This window comes from Tripterygium wilfordii, chromosome 9 (assembly GCF_013401445.1).
Source record: "Tripterygium wilfordii isolate XIE 37 chromosome 9, ASM1340144v1, whole genome shotgun sequence".
Lineage (NCBI taxonomy): Eukaryota > Viridiplantae > Streptophyta > Magnoliopsida > Celastrales > Celastraceae > Tripterygium > Tripterygium wilfordii.
The window spans coordinates 364,744-383,504 of record NC_052240.1 but is presented as its reverse complement, the minus strand read 5'-3'; the positions used below and the strand labels follow the sequence as shown (position 1 = coordinate 383,504).

The following is an 18,761-nucleotide window of genomic DNA, read 5'->3' as shown; positions in this document are numbered from 1 at the left end:
CTCGTATATAATCCCAGATGCGTTCTTCCATTTTATATTCCCGTTTTTAATCATACTAACTATGTCGTTCGCTAATATCTTATTCATCTTAGAAAATTGAGTCACGATATTTTAAGAACCTTATTTTTCAATAAAAAAGACGCACACCATAGTTTAACAAACACGTATAATTTCCAAGATGGAAACATAGCCCATGTCATTTGGAATAATTTTGCCTACAAATAAAAAAAAGAGACCAAAAACAAGTTTTATCTATAAAAAGGTTAAACTAATAATATCAAACCAATCAATGAAATATTTGGAATAATTGAATTGTACAACTAAAATATTCAGAGAGAATTAAAATAAAGAAATAAATAGCAAATAAATTTTCGTAACGGGAATTAACAAAAAAAGGCGCGTGTCCTGCCTTCTCCTTCGCACGTTTTTTCTTCTCCTTCATCAAAGACGCCCAAAACGCGCTCTCTCTCTCTCTACTCTCTCAAAGCCACAGATGGACTCTCTATCTCTCGCTCGCTAAGCCCCAAAACTAAAACCCTAGAATTGGAATCGGCCACTTCTTGGATTCTTAGCCGTTGGAAAGCCAGAAAAAGCGTTCCCCAAAGATATTTTTGCTTGTACTTAATTATGGGGAAGAGAAAGCGAAGTAATGATCGGACCAAGCACAACCTGACCCTCCGCGATCCTCCTTCTGTCTCCGGTGCACATTTTTAAATTTTTTTCAATGGTTTTGAGCTTCCATTTTCGATTCTGTTCGGATTTCTGTGAAAAGATGAGAAATTGAAAGATCATTGTTTGAAATGGATGAAGAGGGATTTGGGTGTTGTTGGATTACTAGTTTTGGGGGTGAATGACTGTGGAAAAAGTTGAATTGGATGGTTGGATTGATCCGTTTCTTTTGTTTGCTTCTGTTTTTGGTTTATTGAGGTTTGTCTCTCGTCTTTTGAAATTTTAATCATTTAATGTTTCTTTCCTCTGATTTATGGACTTTTTTAGGGTTTCATAGCCTTTGATTGCAATTGCAACTCTCTGTTTCTTCATCCGGGATGTCTCTGCTTATTGGCCTTCGTTTATGTCTCTCTATGTGTAATACCTATTTCTTGATTGAACTTGGATCGAGATGGATACCGTTCTTCGATAATGGATGCCTAACAGCTTCATATCCCTTAGAAGGGAAACTTTTATTATCAAATGAAATGGTTCTGTTAATTTTTGAAGTGGGCGGGATGTGTACGTGATCCCATTTTTCTTTAAAACTGATTGGAGTGGTCATGTTATGTGATCAACATAACTGCGTTTATAGGAAGTAATTCGTCTTCTCACATAAGAAGTATGGAGCTGGCATTTGGGGGAAACCATGGTTGCTCCATTGAAACTTGGCGTTTACCATGGAAAATATTTTTATACTAGTAAATTTTCTACATCTGATCCTCTCCTGTGGACTGTTGTTGGAGCTTTTAGCACTGAGACATATACTCTAGAGTGTGGAGAGTTTGTGTTTGTAGCATCTGTTTTTGTAGATTGAAACTGCATGAGGAGCATAGATATTGTTTTAATTAAGTAATAAAAGACAAGATGGGAAATGGAGAGGAGAAAAAACATGAGAAACTGGCAAAGAAGAGTTAATTTATCATTGGGCTTTATATCGTTTAGATTTAAACCCCTGATTCAGTTTTGACTCCCCAATGGTCCAATGGATATGTTTTGATAAAATTTAGTGGTTTGACCTCCTAAATTTAATATGTAAATTTAGTTTTACTTGTCTGGTAGTCTAAACTTTTACCACTTCTCAATTGTTCTTATTTTGGATTCTGTGGTGGGGGCAGAGGAGCTGGCTCCAGTCTCCACCTGTCTTAAATATATTAAGAGTATTTAGGGCTCACATGTTCTAAGTTCTTGAAATTTTACTTCCTCTGTTATAATTTTCATTTACTCCCTATGCATGGATGTTGGTTGGTTAAGGCGGTTTTGGGTGCCGGAGCTGGCCTTTTTCTATCTGAACATGCTTGTAAAAATGCAAGTGAGGTTGAGAATAATGATATTTTGGCTGTACATGAGTGTCAATAATGAGGTTTTAGGCAGTGCATAAGGCTCAATAATGGTCTTTGGGCTGAGCTTCTTTGTGTTTAGTATATCCAGTTAAAAAGGAAAGGCTTTCATAACCATCTGTGTGTGTGTGTGTGCGTGCAGTGTGTCCATTGCTGATTTAAGTCATTGAAGTGTGAACAATTGTTATGATTTGTTTTAACATTTTGCAGACAACATGCCTTGCTCTTCTGGAAGTCATTTTTTATACAACGGGGTTAGCTATTCTTTTCCTTCTGAAGTAGTTCATCATCGTTTTATTCGACTTTTGTATAACAAGCCAAACAACCCTCTGGTTGATGAGGAGGCTACATCATAGACAAGATTTACGCTATAATTGTTCATGTATATCTTTCACGCTGCAGAAACCTGCACATTTAGTCCATTCTAGTGGACTGAAGCTGCCCTCACATGGCACTGATACTGCAGATACCTCTGCAAAGCCACTGAACGTTCATTCTTCTGTGTCTAATCATCATTACAATCTTGGCCGTTCAATATTCCTGAAACGTTCACGTCACCACTATGGCCATCAATACTCTAGGCGTAACACATCAACTTCACATGGCAAGGTTTCCCCTTGTCGGGATGAGAAGCTTTCCTTCAAGATCATTAATCAATGCAACCCTGAGTCAAGCTGCCATGCAGGTATTTATTGATTCTTTTCATATTAGTGGCCTCGTCAAAGTCTCTTATATGGATGGTCAGATAATGAATTGTGCTGTATGACGTGTGACGTCAATCAATCAAAGCCTTTTTCCCAATCATTTTGGGAAGAAACCAATTTGAATTGACTGTGTGGTCATGTGGATTCTCTTTCACCAATGATGTATTACATGCAATGGCAATTTGAATGCTCAGTGAAATCGTAAATGCATAATATGGACATATCTAGTTCTGCATGATGCATAACAAGTTGACTAGAGGTAGGGCACATATGTGCGATAATTTCCCAGAAATCGATCCTTGTGAAAGCAAATTAAGATATAAAGACGGACTTGACATTTTCATATTCGTTCTATTTTTCTTATTTTTTGGATGATTGCATTTATCTCATATTCTCTCATATTGTTTTGTCATCTCTATATTCCAGAGAACAGGAATAAAGCATTTAGCAGGCAAGAGAGAATTAGGCCCAGCTCCTTGGCAATGGATTCCATCTCATCAGATATGGTGAAGATGGTATGTGGGATCTGTCAGAAGCTGCTGAGAAGAAAACCCTATTTTCTCAGAGATGGAATGTCTTCTGGTGAATACTCTGTTGTGGCAGTTTTAGTATGTGGCCATGTTTATCATGCCAACTGTTTGGAGGCAAGAACAGGCCCTGAAGACAGACGCGACCCCTCCTGCCCATTGTGCTTGGGCTTAGCATTCACGGAGGTTGATGCCCCAAGAGGTGAGGAACTACACGTATGGAAGTAGCCCCAACAGCCCAGAAAGTCATGTATAGATAGTGGTTTTACATATATGATGCTAATAAAATATAGAACAGATAAGGACATACTTAGATGGATATCTAAGTTTGTTTAGGCTGGAGCAGATGTTGATGCAGCTTAGAAATTTGATTCAGCATCCTACTAATACTCCGGCTGTTCTGCTGTTTAGAGTGCGGGAGTCGGAGACTTGATGTATTCTGCTTATACATGTTCTTCCTACCCATATTGTAGAGAGCATTGTACAGACTACAGATGAGAGTTTGAGATGTGTTTCAGAACACTTTTACTGGGGATTTGATATTGGTTTCTGAAGTATGCTCTATTACTCTTCGCCTTTTTGATTCTTGCAGAAGCAAATTGAGTGGGGAGGGAAACTGCTGCCTAAAATGTCAGTCAGTTTTTGGGTTCACAGGCCAATAATGGTTTGGGCCTCCTACAAGTATAATGGGTTCTGATTGCTAAACGGAACAGAAAAAAGGATGTGTTAGAAAATAAAATATCGAGGACGGGCCAGATTAGGAAATGTAGAAGAAGAATTGTGTGTATTTTACTATTTTCACTGACAACTATTTATATTGATAATGCCTTAGAAGAGTCGACTCACCATCGAGACCGCATAGCGCAGTGGATTAGCGCGTTTGACTTCGGATCAAAAGGTCGTGGGTTCGACTCCCACTGTGGTCGAGATTTTTTGTTTTTTGTTTTATGCCCCCAATAAATGGACTGGGTTTGGGTATAGTAGCCCTCCTCTTTGGTCACTGGCCCAAATAAGTTGTCTTGTAGAATATCTCATTCGAAAGTTGAATTGGGAGAGTTTTGCATTAAGTTAATAAATTCTTCTTATTCCTATGTTTAAACTCAAAACACGGACTAAGCTCATCTGCTCTGCTCTCTTGTGGAAACTCTGTACAGTGGACTTAAGCATTCACAGTTGCTTGTGTTCTAATATAATAGGGTCCCAGTCATGATGAGACTGTTTGTAGTCTCTGCCAAATTGTGACCCTTGATTCCTGTAGCAGGTGGGGATTCAAGTGAATACCAGATGCCTCATTAATTATTCATACTTGCTTTACCAAAAGAAGAAAGAGCTTGGTTTTGTTATAAATTGGGAGTCCGCGGGCTGTTGTGGGTCTGATTTCTTTACCAAACTCACAACTTCCAACGCATAGTCACTGTAGTATCACAGTACACGGGTGGCAGGGGTCTGCTGTAGTAAAAACTACAGCAGATCCTGCTATAGGTAATTTGGGTCCCAAAAATTTTTTATTTTATTTTGAAAAAATTATAAATGTGTAGTTTATGATCTAACAAATCCAACGATATATTTTTTGTTCGAAACAAAAATCAAATTCATCTTGATCCAGACATCGAATGTTTTGAGTTTATATCCGACGGTATAAAATTGTTAAGCATTTTTCATATAGCATATGATTTTTGTTTTGAACAAAAAATATATCGTTGGATTCGTTAGATCATAAACTACACATCTATAATTTTTTCAAAATAAAATAAAAAAATTTTCGTATCAAATTGTTATTACAGCGAAGCCTGCTGTAATTTTTTTACAGCAGAGCCCCGGCACCCCACAGCACACACCAAATCATATTGAACTGGTTTGAGGAATTATTTCTGGGGATGTTGGACACCATGTTGTTCTTCACCAACCAAAATAGAAGTAGCACAATTTACCAATTTATCATGTGACTACATCATGCTGTCCAGTTGATTCATCCCATTTGTTGAGTTGATGCGTAATCATGATGTCCCTCTGTAAGGTACTACACGAAGACAAGTTTTTCTTGTTTCTAAAAGTAAAAAAAGCTATAATGGGTGTGTGTTAGCACACTTCTTCAGAAAATGTCAATAATACTCGTACCCGATAGAGACAGATATTCTTATGGACTAAGAAATGGGCATGAGATACAGGGACGGGTTTGTGAAAATCAACCCACCCATACCCGTATAATATAAGTGTATAACCCATTTTGGTAATTTTAATAATCGAATCATAAGGACATAAGCAGAAGTGATGTTCGTGATGGTTGTAGATAACTAGATATATATATACGAACAATCATACCAGATTATCCTTATAATAGTCTCCATGGTCACTCACTCCAATTCTGTCAATCTCAGCCGTTGATCGTATGATCCTTATGTTATTCAGATCCAGGGTTTCTAGTTCTACCATCAGCCACCACCACCGCCATTCACTTCCCCATCCATGTCATCAGCGGAGACCAATAATCGAATCAACGGCCAGATTGCACCGTCGCAGTGTCCCCACTTGATCGATTACCGCTCCCGCCATGGATCCAAGCCTTTTCGCGCCCTCCAGGATTGCCTCCGCATCAAGCCTCCAGGAGGCCGCGCCTCCATCCGCAGGGACCCCGCCGAGGTCCCACGGTGCGCTACATGTGGCGATTGCTCCGCGCCCCGCCACTATGCGTGCTTGGCGTGCGCCGTCGTGTCCTGCCACGCGGAGTCCGGATCCTCTCACGCGGCCTCCCATGCCTCATCCATGCCGCCCGGTCATGAGATCGCCGTCGACGTGGATCGCGCTGAGCTCTTTTGCTGCGCGTGCTGCGACCAGGTCTATGATCGTGATTTCGACGCTGCCGTGGTACTGGCGCAGACATCGTCCTTTACAACTCTCGCCTCCGATTTGTCAACTGCAGTATCCGATTTGAAGCCCGAAAATTTACGCAAGCGTCGTCGTGTGGACTACCGCCCCTGGTCACCGGACATGCGCGAGCGATTTTTGATCGGGAACGGCTCCATTCCGTTATCGGCTTGTAACAACAATAGTGGCAAGAGTTTGGATATGGACTTGCCGTGGGGATTGCGGGGATTGAACAATTTGGGGAACACATGTTTTATGAACTCGGTGTTGCAGGCATTGCTGCACACGCCTCCACTCAGAAACTATTTCTTGAGCGATCGGCACAATAGGTTTCATTGCCAGCAGAAGAACGGCTCTAGCAATCATAATACTAACTGTGGTGGTAAGAGAAATGTGGGGGAAAGTAATGGCAATATGGGAGCTAGGATCTGTTTGGCTTGTGATATGGATGCGATGTTCTCTGATGTGTATTTGGGGGATCGGACTCCTTATAGTCCTGCAAAGTTCTTGTACAGGTTTGGTTCGATGTCAAGACTGTATATAATTTATAGTTTTAGGTTATATAGATTGATTTAGCGAAAAGCGGTTGTGCATTTGGAGAGCATTAAGATTTAGAAACCTATAATACATATTACTGATAGGAGATGAGTTTTTTTGTACAATATAGGGCAAATATATGTTTTCATGGCAGTGAATGTGATATTGAAATATTATTTATTTATTTATTTATTAGGGAGTCTGTTGAGAATATGAGTAATGGGCGTTCCGTGGTCTTCTGACTTTGAGTAGATATAGTTTTGTACAGTTTCTTGAACTTAGTGATTGTTGTGGTTTTGTTGCAGTTGGTGGCAACATGCAGCTAACTTGGCAAGCTATGAACAGCAGGATGCACATGAATTTTTCATTTCCATTCTTGATGGGATCCATGAAAAAGTAGACAAGAATCGGCGCAAGCCCCACAATCAATGTAAAAATTCTCTCATCACAAATAATTGTTGTGTGATTTTAATGCCTATTCCACTCCAGTTTTATGATTTTGCCACTTGAATCTTGTCTGACTATCTAATATTATAATAGACCACTATAGTTGTCTGACATATTTGATTCATGATATTCATTTAACGATAGCTGTCAGCATATGCAACTGTATGTAGCTAATAGCTAATTGTCAGATCGCTGTCAATTGTTTGAACATTATTTGATGTGTTGGTAATCCAGGAATGTGATCAATGATAGTCACAGCACTACTTCATTAACCAAGAATGAGCTCTTATATGGGTACCGATAGTATCCTATAATTAGAGTAAAACTAAGTTACCAGAGACATGAGTAAACTGGCTATCAGTGCCAAAACTGCAAGATGATACTTAGAGGTCTCTTACAGAACACCTTGTCATAGACTTTGTCATTGAATAAAATGATCCGATATCATATTAAGAGTTTAAAGGTAGTCTTAATTTTGAACTGCAGGGTCTCAGTTTAGGTATCATTTTTGTGGCCTTAGGAGTTGACAGCTCTCTCAAATTTAGCGCTAATACTCAACCTCAACCTGCGGGCTTGATTGTGTCGTCTGCTTCGTTCCAGTAAGTCAGCTTTCCCTTAGCCTACTTTGGTTTCTCCATAGGGTTTTGTCACCTGTCATCATCTTAATTTTCTACCTTTGCCGATCCTAGGGTCTTATCTTGTCACAAACTCATCCCAGTCCCAGAGAAGAAGAGGATGGCTGCCTTAGGCTCACAGCCAGCCAAAATTCTTTCAGTCATTTGAAACCATTGATCCTCATCCTGCTTCTCCACTGAAGTTTCCTTTGGTAGCCTTATTTTCTATGATAGTTAAATATTATTTGGACTCAATAAAGGTTCTGCCAGTTGGCTTTTTTGGAAAGTCAAAGAGCATTGCAATCTGAAATCTTTTTTTTTTGGTTGATGGTTCTATGTTTCTGGACTATGATGATTTTCTTACTAAAACTGGATTTGAAATTGGTGAATCTCAATTACAGCTACCAGTCAGGTGGCATACATACAATTCCAATAATTAATTTTATTGGATGCAGAAAGTTCATTATGAATTTTTAGTTCATCTCAAGCAAGTTTATTGTGTTTGGAAGTGGAATTGCGCTGAATTTTTTATGTGTTCTTTTGCCTGTCCATACACATGGATTGCAAGATTGGTATTGTTTATCTTTCATCTCTGCATCTGTTTGATCTGATTTTAATAGGACATTAGGTGATAGGCTGCCTCTTCTTTCTTTCTTTACCATCTGACTAATTATCATGGTAGAAGAGTTTTTGGGATAGGCTTTAGCTATTTGCCTTATCATATTGAATATTAAGAGTCAATTCCTTTGTTACCGCAGGCAATGGAGACTGTTGTATTGCGCACAGAGTATTTTCTGGGATCTTGCGATCTGATGTCATGTGTATGGTTTGTGGTTTCACATCCACAACATATGACCCTTGCGTGGACATCTCACTTGGCTTGGAGCCCAGCCAAGGGGGTTCCGCGAAGCTAGCGTCTATGAAGGCCTTTAATTCTTGCAATGGTGAGGCTGATTGCATGAATTCCAGCCAGAGCTATGGAGTATCTACTCTGACAGGGTGTCTGGACCGATTTACGAGACCTGAAAAATTGGGCTCTGACCAGAAATTCTTTTGCCAGAAGTGTCAAATAAGGCAGGAGTCTCTCAAACAGATGTCAATAAGAAAGCTTCCATTGGTTTCTTGCTTCCACATCAAAAGATTTGAGCATTCTTCCATAAGAAAGATGTCAAGGAAGGTGGACCAATATCTACAGTTTCCATTTTCACTGGACATGGCACCTTATCTTTCTTCTTCAATATTGAGAAGTCGATTTGGTAACAGAATTTTCCCTTTCGATGGGGATGAACCCGATATGGCCAATGAAATATCGGCAGAGTTCGAGTTGTTTGCTGTTGTCACGCACACAGGAAAACTAGATGCTGGTCATTATGTGACTTATCTGCGATTAAGTAATCTGTGGTACAAGTGTGATGATGCCTGGATTACTCAAGTCAACGAAAACACTGTCAGGGCTGCACAAGGATACATGATGTTTTATGTGCAGAAGATGTTTTATTACAAGGTGAGTGAGAAACAGGATGTTCCATGATATGTGGGGTGAAAGGATGAACTGTTGGTTAAATCAAACATGTGGACCGGAGATGAAGAATTGACAGTTACATCTATCGTCCAGGTAAGAAGGTGGACCAAATACTGGAAGTCATGGTTAGATTGGATTGCGCATAGCCATAGATGCAATGCCATGGCTAGTTTTGTATACCTTGAAAAGAAGTCTCTCTTGCAATCGACAAAGAGTGAGTACTCCGCTTGTTCTCTAAGTCGTAATTGGAAATACATGGTTGGACCGTAAAGTAAAGCCTGAGTTTTTTTGAGGCACTCCAACATTCAAGAACATTACTTCGATAAAGCTATGATTCCTTAGAAAGAAAAGAAAAGGTTGATTTAAAATGTTTCCTGATTCTGCTAATTTGAAGTGTTGTGGGGTTCTCATGTTTAGTAGTTGTGACTACTGGGGGTGGTTGTAGTTGTTGGCATACCAGCCATTGCAGGTTTCATCTAATGCAAAATATGATATTTGAAATGCTATTGTCAGTCTTGTTGATTTCTTGAACCTGGGTTTCTGGAGCATTCTATCATACAATGTGAATCACATGGAAGTCAAAATCACGATGAGTAATTGGCAAACAATGATGGAGTATTGTGGTCCACTTATATTTAGATCTGTAAAGGAGTTTCCTGCGCTAATCATGCCATGTAACGGGGACCATCTGCGCCATTCCATACGTAAACAATAAGCACGGATGTTCTCCACAGATCGTCCACACGGAATTTGTGAAGAATTCTAATGTCTACACAGCTGGATTCTGGCCCAAGTTACGATTGTTCAGACCCGAAATTAGCCTAGTTTATCAAAATAGACAATAGAGCACTTTGTGCTCATGTGTGAATTTGCCAAAAAAAGCTCTCTATCTCCCTCATCCATTGTGCCTTCAAGAAATAATTATTTTGGATTCCAAGGAAGGTGAATATTTTATTTGTTAGTCAATACCTTTTTTTTTTCAATAATTATTTGTTTTCTTTTTATAATTATTTGTTTGTAGAGCATATGATACACATGATTCTCCAAACCCAATAGGCCAATGGTATATGCCAACCTATGATACCCTTAAAAGGCATCAAATACCAGAGTCCCAAAAAGGTGATCTGTCCATTTCTGTTCACACCCACCATCTGCAATACAATCATGGGTTGTGTTTCACAAAAAATACAAGATTTTCACTTCCATAAGAGATAATTTGGTTCAAGTTATGCAGAATATGCAATCTGAACTTCTTCTTTTTCTTTTTTTTTTTTGGTTCATGTCACCAAACACAAACCAGAATTCAATTATATTGTAACAACCAAAAATCTATATGTAACTCATTACATGATTAATCAATAATCACAAAAGAAAAAAAAAGAATTAACTGGAGGGGAGGGGGGGTTGGTACAAATTCAAGGTGAAGAACCCCATAAGACCTCAGCAATAATGGTGGCAGCTTCAGCATCAGAAGCAGATGCTTCTCTAAGTCTCTTCAATATCTCCTGCTTGAAGGCCCTCTTCTCTCTCTGTCTCAGCCCTTCTCCTACCTCCAATTGCACTGCAAATCTTGCTACACAGCTCGCAAATGGATGTCCCTGCAAAAACTTCTTTTCTCTGCTCTCTCTACTCTCTCCTTGAAACCTACTTAACTCAATCAAATCCCCACCAAGTTCTGATCTTTGTAGCTCCACAAGCTTCTTTACAAGCCCTTCATTGAGCATAGCATCAACGGCTTCTTTGCGGCCAAAATACCCAATTTCGAGAACACAATCCATTGACACAAGCTTCATTTGCAGATCTTTGTAGTCCAAGAAGCTTATGATTTTGGGTATCTCTCCATTTGACTCAATTTCATCCACAAGTGGTGATTTGATTGATTTGATTAAAGAACAGAGTACTCTGATTGACTGCACTGAAGCCATTGTTACCAATGCGTGGATTGTCGGACCCATTAAAACTTGACCCACAAAGACATCTTTGTTGAATCCGATTAAGGCGGCTATGGAGTTCGCGGATTGTTCGTGGATTCGCTTCGACCGATTCGGGTCGCTGAGGATTCGTTCAAGCAATAAGAACACCTTTGACTTCAGTACTAAATCCTGCAACTCGCGATTAAACCCTTGCGAGACTCGTTCCTCGAACTGAGTTAACAAACCCACCAACTCATCCTCGTTTTCCTCCTCTGGATTCTCTTTCAGGGATTTCACTAACTTCTCCATGCTTTCCCGATCAATCCATGACTGAATTTCTGATTCAATCGAGCCGGCGACCTTGGAGATAGAGTGTGTCGAGACTCGGCGAGTGAGGAAGTTCCTGATGCTGTATCCACGCGAGTTCTGGAGAGTCTCGAGGAGTGATTTGAGGTCGGCGAGGCGTTGGGAGAGGGTAGAGAGATGTGGGTCTTTAGAGAGGATGGCGTCTGATTCGTTCTCGAGCTCAAGCAAAGCTTTAATGGCGGGTGAGTAGGAATCTGCCGAGTTTGGATCCGGGTGTGCTTGGAGTTCTTGTGAAGCTTGTTTCAGTGCTTCTAGGACCTTCAAGACTTGTGGGTTTTCTTCTTTTGACGATTGTTCTTCCATGATTGCTCTGGTTTTTGGTTTCAATCAGAGAGTTTTGAGAAATTACGCTCAACGACCAGCAATGGTTTTGCGAAACGTGTACCAACCATTCAATGCGGGAGCAACTGCCACTTGTATTTATACTCTGTTTTGTACATTTTTTTTTCTCTATTTTAATCATACAAAATTATTACCATAATGAAAAAATCCTAGCTTATGAATCATGACCATGCAATATAACTTGTTTTATTTATTTATTTTCAATTAAGAAATGGATTGGAAATTATGAGTTGGTTTTGGATTGGATCTATTGTATATTTGTATATATCTACCACAAGTAAATTTCCATGTGTGGGATTGCTGATTTAGAATGGTGTGGAGCAATTGATTTTATAGGTGATGTCTATATTTGGCTTGATGTTGGATGGATTTAAAAGATAATGAATATGGGGTGGTTATGTGTCGGTGGCCAAAATCATTCTAAATTATGTAGGAATTTGCCTAAGAATTTTGGTACATGGAAGCCTGGAAGGCTATTAAATTCAATTGCACCACACCTCCCAACACCACAGCTTTTTACCTCACCACACCTCACAGCACTCCCAAACGCTTACAATATATGTTGAATTGTCCTACGTAATCAAATTAGGTCAATTATTTTATTTTAGATTAATGTACAATGTAAACATTAAGAGATTTTATATTAATATTATTAGTCATCTAATGTAACCGTAATTTAGATACGCTAAACGCACCTCACAGCACCGCACCACAATTTTAAAAGTGATGCGCCAAACAGCTTTTTACGTTCCAACTCACCTCACAGCACCATAGTTTTATAACTCACAGCACCGCACATCACCTCACCGTACTTGACAACACTCCCAAACAGGCCATGTGACTGTTGAGAATTCATAAGTGATCGAGTCTCGCATCGGATAAGTATAGGAAAATTAATTGGTAACATACTTGGATAGACCCATAACCTGGCTCAAGCTTTTGAATTCATATGAGTTCCAAGCATGTATGTTAGCCCGTATGCACACATGGGTGGGCATGGACACACGGGGCTCACACGCATTGTTAAAGAGCTAAACCTGCTTCTACACTCAACAGAAACTTCATTATGAAACCAGATAGAACAACCAAAATCAAAGTATGCCTTCTTTTTACAGTCAACACTTGAAATCGTTTGCAGGGTAAAGAAAAACAAAAATGTAAAGACAGACAGCTAATATGGGAATATCACACTACCTACTCTTTCCTCAAACTCCTGTGGTAATCTGACCTGATGGACCACAACTGCTCTCCCACTTGTTTCATGTCTGGCCGATCAGTTCGTACAGGTGCCGCTGACTGGAATGCCAAAGTAAACATTCTCATCAGCACTTCCGCATCCACAACTTCTTGCATCAAAGGATCCACCAACTCCCCTACACTTCCTTCATTATACTTTCTGAAGGCCTGCAGTATATTAACCCCACAAAACTGAAGAGGTTAAAAACTAGTTGTCCAGAAGTTAATTGTAGAGGGAATCAATGGTAGCAGGCATTCACGTCATAATTTTTTTTACCTGTAAACTGATATAGAATCCAAAAGGCTGAAAGAAGATACTAGTAATTCACATAAATACAACACAAGTCATTTTTGCATGAAGCAATCATGTTGCATTGAAATAGAAATGTCATCTGTCAAGTGATAAATCTTCCAACCTTAAGCTTGGTGGGTGACACGAAAACTGCAACTTACATGGTGAAGGGTTCACTGTTGATGATACGTAACAGCCTAAAAATGTAGCTTCGGTTGGACCCAAAACTAATTTCTGCTTGCTGACTTACTAAAAGTAATTTCTGCTCTAATGATTCTTCAGTATAAGTCAGGAAGTTTCTATTAGCTATGAATCAAATTCATCAAAAAGCCGAGGCATTAAATGTGTGCTGCAATCCCTATCCCATATTTGATGCACTAGAAATATACTGAGGTCTTACTGGTGGCTGCAAATATAGAAACTTGGAAAAATTCATAGAAAATAAGCTTACCCATCTTATCGATACTCGCTCATCTGGAGGTCTCTTTGGCTCTACAGGACGGCGGCCTGTCAGGATTTCTAGAAGCAAAATCCCAAATGAGTACACATCACTCTTCGGGGTTAGTTGGTAGGTCTTCAGATATTCAGGATCAAGGTACCCCACTGTCCCTTTCACTTTAGTTGAAATATGAGTACGATCAGAGTCCACACCAAGCCTTGCAAACCCAAAATCGGCAACCTTGGGTCTCATGCTCTCTGTCAGAAGAATGTTGGAGGACTTCACATCTCGGTGGATGATTTGCTTCTCTGTTGAGACGTAAAAAAGGATTGAGCTTACATGAATAAGTATGCAATAAGTTAACAAGTAGAATGAATGTATCAAATCTGTGAAACAGCTTAGCTAACATATCGGTTGCACGACTATCACATATTTGATGAACAAGCTTCCAATAGGCATGTCAGAAAAATGATGAATGAATGTGTTTTAGCTCATAACTAGTAGGGTTCCAGTTGGCCTACATTACTTGCGTCAACTTAAATTGATGTGGCTAAATTAGTTGTTCTACTATTGATCTTTCCTTGCTATATGCTATTTCAGATAAGTGCTAATTTGGCTGACATTGTGATCACGAAGATCTATAATGGATGATATTCTTTTGCTCAAATTCCTGCCTGAAAAGTAAGAATGATCGTAACAAAGAAGCAGTTGCTTATACACTACCAATATTCCAGTAAACGTAGTGATGGGTTTGGGAAATTGGAGGCAACTGACCATGAGACATGGAGATTAAATTTCTAGTGCCCTTTTTCTAGCCCTATTTTTTCAATTGAAGTAAGAACAGTTCAGTACGCTAAAACTAGAAAGAATAACAAGCTGTCATCTTATGTCTTTAACTGCAACAGAAATGTAAAGATCACTAATTCAGAGGACAGGAAGACTACTATTAGAAATGAGCACATTTATGGTTAAAGTTTTGTTTGCCACAAGTAAATGTTGATCAAATTAGTAGATTCTATCGCACTTCAAATTACATGAATATCACATCAATTTATTGTTTCACTGCGAGCCATTTAATTCTCAAATTCAGCTCATTTCCTGAAAAGAAGGGAAAAGAACAAATATTGAGAAGTTGCTACAAAAGTTTCAGCACCAAAACTGTTATAACATTCCAATTTCAGAAGCATATGTTCACCCTCTGTTGGATTTTTAATCAAGTTCAACCAATGGCTAAAGAGACAAAATATGCCTAGGAAAAGCTTCCTTACCAGTGTACAAATGTAGATAAGTAAGAGCATGAGCAACATCAATGGAAATCTCAAGCCGTTGATTAAAATCAAGGATTTTCCCATGTTGACCTGCAATGAATAGTTTCCCAAGCATTATCATTGCAGACAATGTGTAAATAATTATTTTTAGCTGAATTTATGGAAAATATAATCTTACCATCCAAATGCTCTCTAAGGGTGCCATTTGGCACATATTCTGTGATAATAAGCCGTTCATTTCCTTTATTTATGTAGCCAAGTAACTTCACAAGATTGCGATGGTCAATTTTGGCCAGAACTTCAACTTCACTACTGAATTCAGTCTGCAAACTCTCGAAGTGTTCCTAAATAAAGTTTCATGCCAAGCAACAGAGTTACATAGAATGACTAACTCAAATAGTATTAAAATCTTAAAAACTAAAATTTTCCAAAACTCCTCAGATGTTCAATGGTACTCATCCATGTGAAAATAGATTTGAACCAATGGGCAGTGGCTTGTTACAAAACATGGTAAACATACTTGCCACAACATAAAATAAAATAAAATAAGCCGCTTGAGATCAATTTTTGCTCTTAGTTTTGACATAGCATCTCCATTCCATCAAATTTTAGTCATCAGTCATCACTTATTTTCACCAACAATTGGGTGTTCCCAGCTATGCTAACTGGAAACACCAAATCTCAATAGCGTTTCAGCTTGTCATGTTTTGTGATGCACAAATACCAGAAGATGAGAACTCCAATGTTCCAAATAGTAGCGTTTTTTAAGCATGTGATATGCAATTTCCAGGCCAATTTTCTTGAGGTTTAATCTACTCAAAGTATACCGTTTGAATGAGAGCTTTTATGGCAAGTATTGAGGAAGTAATGAATTCAATATGTATGAATAAATTTACAACTCACCTTCTTTGCTCGTTTTACGGCAACGATGTTTCCATCGTCTAGCCGCGCCTTATATACAGTCCCAAAGCCGCCTTCACCGATCCGCTGTGATGGTGAAAAATTGCGTGTAGCTCTTGCAACCTGACTCAAATTTAGATGCACAGATCCTAATCGACTGAGTTTTGGAGACATTGAGAACCTAGAGGGACTTGGAGGCACCCTCAGGGGACTACCTGGGATCTTCTCAGGGATCTTCTCAGGAGCAAGATTTACTTCAAAAGGGGAAATTGAATCCGCTGGAAAAGTCAAAACTCATATTATCATTTAGAACACGAGACCAAAATTGTGTCAGACTAAATGAACACAAATAAGCCATCAAAGCTACTTGCAGGAAAAAGTAACAGCAAGATGGTGTATCTAACCCACATCTGGTTTTCTTTTGTTTTCAGCGAATCCAAGTTATGGACTTTCGGTTCAGCTAAATTAAGTCTTGCCATTGTACATTATTGGTGAAGGCTATGCAATGTTGATGGTCGTTGAAAACGTATTATAGTTTCAGAAATGCATGTTAAAAAGGAACATTAGACTCACTTGAACTTGGATCATTTGCAAGAACGGCATGGGCAGTTGCTTTCCTTTTTCTGTAAAAACAGGGACAAAGAAAAGCACAACACACAACGAATGCTCCACTTGCTATTATGCCAACATTCTGTGGGGTTGATAAAAATCTGCTATCATTCTTTTCTTTGTCTGGTTGGGCAGTCCGACCAATATCATGGGTTGTTAATTCTTCTCTGACATTCTTTTGCATAAGCTTTCTTCCTTCCCTGGATGGTAGCTCAGCTGCTACAACAATAATACTTAATCAAGGTGTTAAGAAACTTAAGTTGAGCATTGGCTACACTAGAAAAAGCTACATGTCAATTTACTTATAATAAGGAGAATAGAAACCAAAGGAAATAAACTAGTGCTTGTACGTACCCATAGAAGCATCCAATTTGCAGTAGTCATTCATGTGGAAGCCATCAAAGATGCAACCATTTGCATGGTAGAAGTGAAGGGCCTTACAAAATGAATCTTGGTCTACATGATTTCCGTTAAGGTAAAAACATTCACGACCATAAGAATCTGAATATGCTATATGATCACCATTGCAAACTGTTGTTTGTAACTGAAGTCCAGAGGCATAAATTCTTGGCAATTGCACTAAAAGGAATAAACTGAATACAGTAGATGCCATGGTCAGTATAGTAATGTGATGCTAAATTCTATAAGCGGCCAAGATTTTTTTTTACTGAAACAGGAGTAAGCCTTGCCAGAAGTCCATCAATATTCCTCGATAAACCAAACTCAAAAGCGGAAACCCAGGTGATGAAGATCAGAAAGCTTAAAATCCAGAAGCCAGTGAGTTTCAGATGTGAAGGAATATTTCTCAATAAACCAATCTCAAAAGCGGAAACCCGGGTGATGAAGATCAGAAAGCTCAAAGCCCAGAAGCCAGTGAGTTCAGATGTGAAAGAAAATTCAAATTTCTGCAATCGCCCCACCAAATATTTGAAGCAGCGGTTCACCAAATTGGCTAGGGAGGGAATCCAACACAAGAAACTGAGCAGCTGAAATTTCAAAGCCCTCCCATCAATAATCGAGCTACAAGATTTCAAAGTTCGCTAAATATCCAACTCCAATCCTCAGAGCCCAAGTACCAACTGAAACTAACTTGGTTCCTTGAATAGAGATTCTTCCAAGCAATTGCAGGAAAATCAACGCAAATTCTTTAAAAGCCACTTCACCATACAATATCAGGTATAAAATAGATTCAAAATCCCACTCGATAGAATATAAAAACTAGAACCCAAAATCCAAAAACTTCCAAAATTCTCCAAATTCTCCAAAACCCAGTTAACCTGACATAAACAGATACAAATCCAATCGGAAGAACAGCAAAAGATTCAATAATCCAATCCAATCAGCCAACTTTCATCAAGGTTTGATTAAAAAAAATTTGACCAATAAGCCGCAAAATATACATGGACAGCTACGACACAAGTTCATAGGAGTGAACAATGAAAGAATCCAGACCTGAGTGAGGAGATAAGAATAGTCGTTGAATTCTTGAGAAGAATCAAAGCGGAGGAAAGTTCGGCAGAGAAAAAGGTCGGCTCTGATGTCACGGGTGGCCGTCTCTGCGAAATTATAGAAAGTCCGCAAAAGCCAAGTGGTTTGGACAATGTTGACCGTTGGTAACTTGTCGTTGCCAAGATACCTTCCGGGGGTGCATTTTGGTCATTGTCGAATTTCCCATATGTCAGAATCATGTTATGTGTGAAACCAGATGATTTCATTTCACGTGTTGTGGAAAATTGAACGCCTTGTTTACCAAATATAATTAAAGAGAAATTACTGAAAGGTTTCGTTTCGTGTCTGCCTGCCTCCCTCTGTCCTTTTCATACACTTCTCCAGGACTCAATTCCACTTGTGCCAAGCATCGATTGATTTTGATTACCTGAAAAATGATTTGATTATCAATATTCTTGAGATTATGATTTTTTTTTTAATCTCAATTATTTCAAATGTTGAGTAATCGAGGTATTTGTAGTTTCCATCACTACCGTCTGATATGTTCTAGAGTGTGAGACTCATGCTGTTTTTTAAATTTAAAGAACGGATTGGATGGTGTAATGGAACATTATCTATCGTGGAGACTATAGATACCCCGACCTTCAATGTTGAGACGCACACGATTTCATATGAAACTCATG

The 18,761-nt window shown here is 39.0% G+C and overlaps 4 protein-coding genes and 1 non-coding gene across 8 annotated transcripts; 3 read left to right on the top strand and 2 right to left on the bottom strand.

The window, feature by feature from the left end:
* Window positions 1-412: 412 nt before the first annotated feature.
* Window positions 413-3,851, top strand: LOC120006645. 2 transcript variants are annotated; one of them, XM_038856767.1, is made up of 4 exons: window positions 413-927; window positions 2,259-2,302; window positions 2,451-2,733; window positions 3,179-3,851. In XM_038856767.1, the coding sequence occupies exons 2-4, from the start codon at window positions 2,264-2,266 to the stop codon at window positions 3,505-3,507; spliced, it is 651 nt and encodes a 216-aa protein (XP_038712695.1). In that variant the 5' UTR covers window positions 413-927; window positions 2,259-2,263; the 3' UTR covers window positions 3,508-3,851. The 2 variants fall into 2 exon arrangements, with proteins under 2 accessions (XP_038712695.1, XP_038712694.1); XM_038856766.1 differs by having other exon boundaries at window positions 414-700.
* A 280-nt stretch (window positions 3,852-4,131) lies between these two features.
* TRNAR-UCG lies at window positions 4,132-4,205 on the top strand. The gene has a single exon. It is a non-coding gene; the product is annotated as a tRNA-Arg (tRNA).
* Window positions 4,206-5,580: 1,375 nt separating this feature from the next.
* Window positions 5,581-9,795, top strand: LOC120005293 (ubiquitin C-terminal hydrolase 22-like). Its single transcript, XM_038854853.1, has 3 exons — window positions 5,581-6,659; window positions 6,987-7,111; window positions 8,501-9,795. Exons 1-3 carry the CDS (start codon window positions 5,746-5,748, stop codon window positions 9,271-9,273), a joined length of 1,812 nt encoding a protein of 603 aa, XP_038710781.1. The 5' UTR covers window positions 5,581-5,745; the 3' UTR covers window positions 9,274-9,795.
* A 641-nt stretch (window positions 9,796-10,436) lies between these two features.
* LOC120005294 lies at window positions 10,437-11,950 on the bottom strand. The gene has a single exon (XM_038854854.1). It carries the CDS (start codon window positions 11,844-11,846, stop codon window positions 10,680-10,682), a length of 1,167 nt encoding a protein of 388 aa, XP_038710782.1. The 5' UTR covers window positions 11,847-11,950; the 3' UTR covers window positions 10,437-10,679.
* A 976-nt stretch (window positions 11,951-12,926) lies between these two features.
* LOC120005731 (calmodulin-binding receptor-like cytoplasmic kinase 3) lies at window positions 12,927-18,220 on the bottom strand. Of its 3 annotated transcripts, XM_038855525.1 has the most exons (8): window positions 18,082-18,220; window positions 16,984-17,906; window positions 16,594-16,848; window positions 16,024-16,298; window positions 15,299-15,464; window positions 15,121-15,210; window positions 13,865-14,160; window positions 12,927-13,289 (listed from the first exon to the last, which is right to left on the bottom strand). In XM_038855525.1, exons 2-8 carry the CDS (start codon window positions 17,240-17,242, stop codon window positions 13,080-13,082), a joined length of 1,551 nt encoding a protein of 516 aa, XP_038711453.1. In that variant the 5' UTR covers window positions 17,243-17,906; window positions 18,082-18,220; the 3' UTR covers window positions 12,927-13,079. The 3 variants fall into 3 exon arrangements, with proteins under 3 accessions (XP_038711453.1, XP_038711452.1, XP_038711454.1); XM_038855524.1 differs by having other exon boundaries at window positions 16,984-18,172; XM_038855526.1 differs by having other exon boundaries at window positions 16,594-16,845; window positions 16,984-18,164.
* Window positions 18,221-18,761: the final 541 nt, after the last annotated feature.